The 4534-nt window shown below is 39.4% G+C and overlaps 1 protein-coding gene across 1 annotated transcript; it reads left to right on the forward strand.

Annotated features, from left to right (window-relative positions):
* The first annotated feature begins 742 nt into the window (after positions 1–742).
* Positions 743–1714, forward strand: LOC140363436 (trace amine-associated receptor 1-like). Its single transcript, XM_072449998.1, has one exon. It carries the CDS (start codon positions 743–745, stop codon positions 1712–1714), a length of 972 nt encoding a protein of 323 aa, XP_072306099.1.
* Positions 1715–4534: the final 2820 nt, after the last annotated feature.

A 4534-nucleotide genomic window follows, 5' to 3' on the forward strand; every position in this document is an offset into this window, starting at 1 on the left:
AACCTTCCATGTTATTCCAATGGGGAAATCGCCAGAACATGTTTACACTTTATACTTTCACGAACTCCTCTTAGGGCGTTAGACATATTAACCTGAAATTTGGTGAGACTCATCTTCAGGGGTGGACCATCAAAAGTTATCCACATTTTTGTTCAAAGAGTCACGGTGTCTGTGCGGCAAAGCCGCACATTTTGCCAAGAATTCAAAATAAAATTGCTTTTTGATGGTAAAACAAAGGGGAGAAGATGTGACAGCGTCACAGATTCAGCAGTAGATGTAATAAAAGGACAATTGGGGAGCGTTAGCGCCCCCTCCTCTTGCGGCGTGGCGGCGGCGTGGCGAGGGCCGATCATTGCCACTTGCGGCTATATTTATTATTATTATCATTAACAACCAAACATCTTATTGAATATTTTGGTAAAAATGTACTATGGCTCGTCAGTTCATTTGATAATGAATACGATGTTAGACAACATTTCATTTGCACCCTTTTTATTCTCAGCTCTTAAATGTTGACATTTTCTGCTGATACAGTCAGTCAATTTATGTTTCTGTATCTTTGAAACAGACATTTCAAGCTACATCACATGATATAATCTATTCTCTGATTGGACAAAACCTTTTTTTTTTTTTACATTAGTCATCAATGAAAACTAATAAATATATGATATGCATCTCCTTTGCTGCAGTTGGTCATTGCCATCAAGACTAATAATTACATTTTTATTTGCTATTAACAAAGATGGACATAGGAAAGCAGATGAACGGGACTGATGGCTATATTGAAATACACCCATGCCATAGACTTAATGTGAATTCCTTCGTATTGACAGACAACCCTTCAGCTCTATGTTTCTCGTTGCATTTTGTCCTTGGTGTTCTATCTTTAATCACAATATGTGGCAACCTTCTTGTAATAATTTCTATTATATATTTTAGACAACTCCACACTCCAACAAATTATCTTATTTTGTCTTTAGCTGTGGCAGATTTGCTGGTTGGATTTGTAGTTTTCCCTCTAACTTTAAACTTCTCATTTAGCTTGTGTCGGTTTGAAAAAGATTTTTTTTGCATAGTCCGTAGCACTTTTGACATTTCCTTGTGCACCTGCTCTATTCTTAACTTGTGTTGTATTTCTATTGACAGGTATTACTCCGTCTGCCAGCCTCTGACTTATCGAGCAAAAATAACTGACAATGTCATTTTAATTATGATCTTGGTTAGCTGGACTGTTTCAGCTTTTAATGGAATAGGTCTTACAGTCATGAATCAAAAACGGTGTGAAGGAAATTGCTTCATTGATGTTGTACTTGTAAATATAATAAGCCTTATTTTTGCCTTTTATGGACCTGTGTTTGTAATGTTGTGTATATATTTTAAGATTTTCCTTGTTGCACAAAAGCAGGCACGCAGCATCCAAGGAACTCAGAGTGGAACTATGGAGAGAAAAGCGACCAAGACTTTGGCCATGGTGATGGGGTTATTTCTGTTATGCTGGTTACCGTTCTACATTTGTATGCCTGTCATGTCTTTCAGCCCTGGTTCGTTCCTGCCCCTGGCATTCATTGAACTCCTAAACTGGCTCGCGCTCATAAATTCAACCCTCAACCCTTTTATCTACGGTCTCTTCTACAGCTGGTTCAGAGCTGCTTTTAGAATGATTATCTCAGGGAAAATATTCATGGGGAATTTTGCCAACTCCAAATTGCAATAAATCCTGATTTTACAAGTGTATATTATGGGTCGGTCCATAACATTTGTTGTTTTGATTCAATTGTAATTTTATTTTGTTATCTTTATATTTACTTCCCTAATTGTTTCAATCACAATCCATCTATTTACACATGGTCTACACACATTTTGTACCTCACCTCAAGATTGTAGAAAGAATGTCCCATTCTCATACCCTCACCTGAATTCTCTGACTTTGGAGATGGACTAATCAGAAGCCATTTACTAAGTTGGACAGAAACTTACTTCCTGCTTTAATGTGACATATAATGAATATGTTCAGAGTTTTAATGCTCTTCATCAGACTGCAAGGCGCCATCAAGCGCCGTATGGTCTGTACATGACCAGTGAACAGCTCAAAGAACAAAGGAACTCGGTTGATTGTCACCTGAGACAGACAATCTCCCTGCTTCAGCATGTTTGCCCCACACTCCAGACATCACAGAACTTTGGTGCAATCTGGTAAATGAATTATTAGTTTGGCACACTTTTAGTTTGCCATTTCCATTGGCAAATGAGAAGTTATTATAATAAAATGTGGTCTTATTTACTGAACTTACTTGACTTGTAGAACTCTGATTAAAGACATTTGATTTGTCAGCGACTGCAGCTATAGTGACATGGAGGTGTTTAATGTGTGCAGGGTTTTTATGTGACACGTTTAAAGCAGGTGAATCAATAACAGCAGCACATCACCTGTATAAGATAAGATTAGATAAAATATGCCTTTAATGTCCACACATGGGTAAATTTTGGTGTTACAACGCAGGTAGATACAGGGGGAAAGGATAGATAACTTATAGGAAGTTTAAAAAAACATTCTTAATAGAAGAACTCTTATGAACAAAAACAAAAACTCTTATTAAACTCCTGTAAACAAACAGGTCCTCTCATATCTTAATAGGGAAAGGAGGGCAGAAAATAAAAAGAAAGATAAAATAATAATACAAATAAAATTAGCTGGCATAAGACAAATAATACTAATAATAATGGTAAAGTAAACACTCTTATTTACATCAGTTGTATGCACATGAATGACATTAATTGCGTGTGAGTATGACAGTAATTGCACATGAACATGACGGTATTGCACATGGTTAGTCAGCATTGCACGTGTTCAGGGCTAGCAGTGTTTGTTATAAAGTCTGACAGCAGCAGGAAGGAAAGACCTGCGAAACCTTTCCTTCACACAGCGAGGGTGGATCAGTCTCTCACTGAAGCTGCTCTCCAGAGCGGACAGAGTGTCCTGCAGGGGGTGAGACTCATGGTCCAGCATAGATGTGAATCTAGCCAGGACCCTTCTGTCCCCCACCTCCTGCACCGAGTCCAGAGCACAGCCCAGGACGGACCTGGACTTCTTGATGACCTTGTCCAGCTTCTTCCTCTCCCTCTCTGTGACCACACCGTACAGGAGGGCTGAGGCCACCACAAAGTTGTAGAAGGTCCACTCCAAAAGAGTCTCCTCAGGAGGTAGAGCCGACTCTGGCTCTTCCTGTACAGTCTGTGTTGTGAGTCCAGTCCAGTTTGTGGTTCAGATGAACACCCAGGTACTTGTATGAGTCCACTCTCTCAATGTCCCTTCCCTGGATGTTCACTGGTGAGTGGGCAGTAGAGTGGTGTCTGCGGAAGTCCACCACCATCTCCTTGATCTTCCCCGCGTTGATGAGGAGGTGGTTCCGCTGACACCAGTCCACAAAGTTTTGCGCTTGCCTTTGATAATAAACCAGAAAATTGTCCGTGGACTCGTTTTTTTTCTTTTTACAACTGATCTTCTCAATAGGATGAGCTCACTAACATAATCTTTGTTAAAACTAATTCCAATGTAACTGCTAGGATTTGGTCCAAAACAGGTGTGCTATTTGGTTTTTAGATCGTCTTAATAATGCTTGGCTTGGCCGATGTAGCAAATATGGCTCAATTTATTGTAACTCAAAACCAAATGCTTTAACCCTTCGGGGTCCGGAACTTTTTTGGCCGTTTTTGGGTACCTTCAATTTTGCCCTGATATACTACATTAAGAAATGTTTACCAGATCAATGTTGGGTATCGTTTTTTTCAGCCCAACCTCACATCCACTTCCTCATTGCTGGCCACACCAAATTCTCCCCTGATTGCGGCTTTGGACTTATCAAGCGAGCATACATGAAGACCAGGGTTGACACTTTGGAAGACATCGCTGAGGTTAGTTTATATTATTTGACTACTGTAATGTGTAAACATTAGCCTGGCAAAACTTCAGTGCTGCTCTCTGCTTAAGATATGTTTCTTCTGTTCTCATTTTTTTACAGTGTCGCCCTTGTCATCAGGGAGTGGAAAACAGCTCTCCTGAGTCTCACCTCAATATCCCACTTCTTCAGACGGCTTCCAAAGATCAAGAGTTATCAGCACTTCAGTTATTTATATTGAAACTCTCACATTGTGTTAAAAAAAATAAATAGTTAATGATGAAGTGATAGTTAGCCATTTCTTAAATGTCCTGTTATTTGTTTACAGCTTTGATGCCAAGAGCCGAGAGTCACAGCACAGAAGAGTGCACAGACGAAGAAGAGGATGAGGATGTGATCTCTGATGTAATTGGACTCTGGTGTACATATCATATCTATTATCTCATATCTCATATATTCAAAGCCATGGACCCGTTGCAGTTCGTATACCTGGCCCTGGCATCTGTTTATAAGAGTTCTTCTATTAAGAGTGTTTTTTAAACTTCCTATAAGTTACTGTCCTTTACCCCTGTATCTACTGCGTTGTAACATTAAAGGCTATTTTATCTTATCTTTTTGTTGTTTGTGTTGAATCATTC

This window comes from Eucyclogobius newberryi, unplaced genomic scaffold (genome assembly GCF_026437365.1).
Source record: "Eucyclogobius newberryi isolate DKJ021-1_F unplaced genomic scaffold, fEucNew1.0.hap1 SCAF_1, whole genome shotgun sequence".
NCBI classification, from domain to species: Eukaryota; Metazoa; Chordata; class Actinopteri; order Gobiiformes; family Gobiidae; genus Eucyclogobius; species Eucyclogobius newberryi.

Coding starts and splice junctions, on each gene's coding strand:
- LOC140363436 (XM_072449998.1), top strand. CDS start 743: ATGGACATAGGAAAGCAGATGAACGGGACTGATGGCTATATTGAAATA.